Source organism: Naegleria gruberi (assembly GCF_000004985.1).
Source record: "Naegleria gruberi genomic scaffold NAEGRscaffold_242, whole genome shotgun sequence".
NCBI lineage: Eukaryota > Heterolobosea > Eutetramitea > Acrasida > Naegleriidae > Naegleria > Naegleria gruberi.
Genome location: NW_003163108.1, coordinates 6,632 through 8,535, shown reverse-complemented (window position 1 = coordinate 8,535; position 1,904 = coordinate 6,632). Strand labels below are relative to the sequence as shown.

The window sequence follows — 1,904 nt, the reverse complement described above, 5'->3', positions numbered from 1 at the left end:
AAAGAAAACAGTAAACCAACAATTCAACATTTGTGTGTCTACTTCAGACCTAACTACATACGGAACTTTCTCATACTGGTCCGTGAAGTAAGCATTATTGTTTGGTCTAACATAATTTGCCTCCAAAGCCTCACAAGTGGAACGTCTTGTTCGTCTTGTTAATATTGATTCTGATGGACGGTTTCTTGGTGGTACCATCCTCTATTTTTTTTAGTTTCAAAATGCCCAAATTTTGGCGGGTTTAACTTTTGGCGGGCTGCCAACATCTTAATTGGATCCTTGATTCGACAACTTGAAATTTCAATTAAGGATATTTGAGTTTTGGTATGAAGATTTATTACTTACATCTTACATATCTTGCCAAGCTTGTAGAATATTGTTCCACTTTTGAGTTGTATATTTAAATTCGACACGAATAATGTCGAGTTGAGGCCTGTAAGTTAAAGTAAACTGAATACATCTAGCTCGAAACGTATCATTCTTCCCATTCCACTTTTTCAAAAACCAATGTTCAGATTTTAAACTTGGCATATTATCTTCATCCCATACATACACTTTTGTATCAAGTTTCAAACCTTTAGAGGATTTGCCTTCCATATAGTAATACTTAGATGTAAGTTTAACAGATGATGGTTTGGATTGAGTTAACTGAGAGAAGAATAAATCTGAAATTGGACCAAATGGAAGTGTAAAACATAAATTCTGTCTCCAAGTTACATTTCTTGCTGAATCAGGATTCATTCTTGCTACCACACTTCTTTCTATTAATGTCTTGGCTTCCTTGACTCTTGTGTGATTATATTTAGGAGAGGCTGGTGACAATTTAATGTTGAATGTGTCTTCACCACCATTTGGTGTGATAAAAAATTGAATTCTTTCCATTAAGGCTTTAGATTCATTATCAGAAAGACAGTATGTTGTATCATTATCAGTATTCCACATATTGTTATTAGAAACCATTACTCTTCCACATTGATAATTAATTTCTAAATTATAAATTATAAATTTAAATTTAAATAAGAAATACTTACTTGGAGGAGAGGGTTGTGTAAGAAGAGCCAAATATGAGAAGGCTTTCAAATATTAAAATATTAAGTATTATGAAACATACTTTCATTTTGTGTTGGTTCTTCCAATGGTACAAAATTAATGGTTGGTAATGAAAAATTGGAGGCTTGATTAGAAGTAAGTGGCCAATGTTGAATAGTTCCTTCGTTTGGCATTGTATTTAAAGTGTCATCCATATCTAGAATTATATCTCTCTGGTTGTTAACAATGTTCACTTATCCGATTAATTAATTATTTAATTAATTATCATACAAACTACAACCTACCACGTTTTGTTGGTTTCTTCTTCTTGATAGCGGTAATATCAGAAGACTTCTTCCAATTCCATTTAAACATATGTGGAATGCTCATTGTTGATGTTTGATTATTTGTTTGTTGTTAGTGTTGAAGTCATGTTGTGGGATGTAGTTTGTGGGAGGTGGATGTTGTGTGCGTGTTGTTGCATCATTTTTTTATTATACAGCACCCTTTGCGAAAAGACAAAAATTAAATACTTGATGGCGACACATGTTGTGACCATGTGTTGTGGAAATAAAATACTAAATAAAATACTAAATTACCACCATGTGTTGTGGAAATAAAATACTTTTGGTAAATTAACTAGTAAGGCCTTATTATTAATGGAATATTTCCAAAAAAAGTTTTCGTTAGTGCCCAAACTGAAAAAAATGAGCTTATTCACACTACAGAGTTGGAAGAGCAAGTTCATGGAAATCAACAAACAAGGCTTTAAAACACTGTTACAAAACTCTGATAACAGGGTAAGCGAATGGTGCTTAATGAGCCACCTTTCGGAACAGGTAGCTGAGATAACATCAAGTACCTATTCCTTGATG

At 32.9% G+C, this 1,904-nt stretch overlaps 1 protein-coding gene across 1 annotated transcript; it reads right to left on the bottom strand.

Annotated features, from left to right (window-relative positions):
* Positions 1–348: 348 nt before the first annotated feature.
* NAEGRDRAFT_76646 (uncharacterized protein) lies at positions 349–1,419 on the bottom strand (the record flags this gene model as incomplete). Its single annotated transcript, XM_002668396.1, has 4 exons — positions 349–986; positions 1,032–1,073; positions 1,112–1,282; positions 1,335–1,419. 4 exons carry the CDS (start codon positions 1,417–1,419, stop codon positions 349–351), a joined length of 936 nt encoding a protein of 311 aa, XP_002668442.1.
* Between the last annotated feature and the right edge of the window lie 485 nt (positions 1,420–1,904).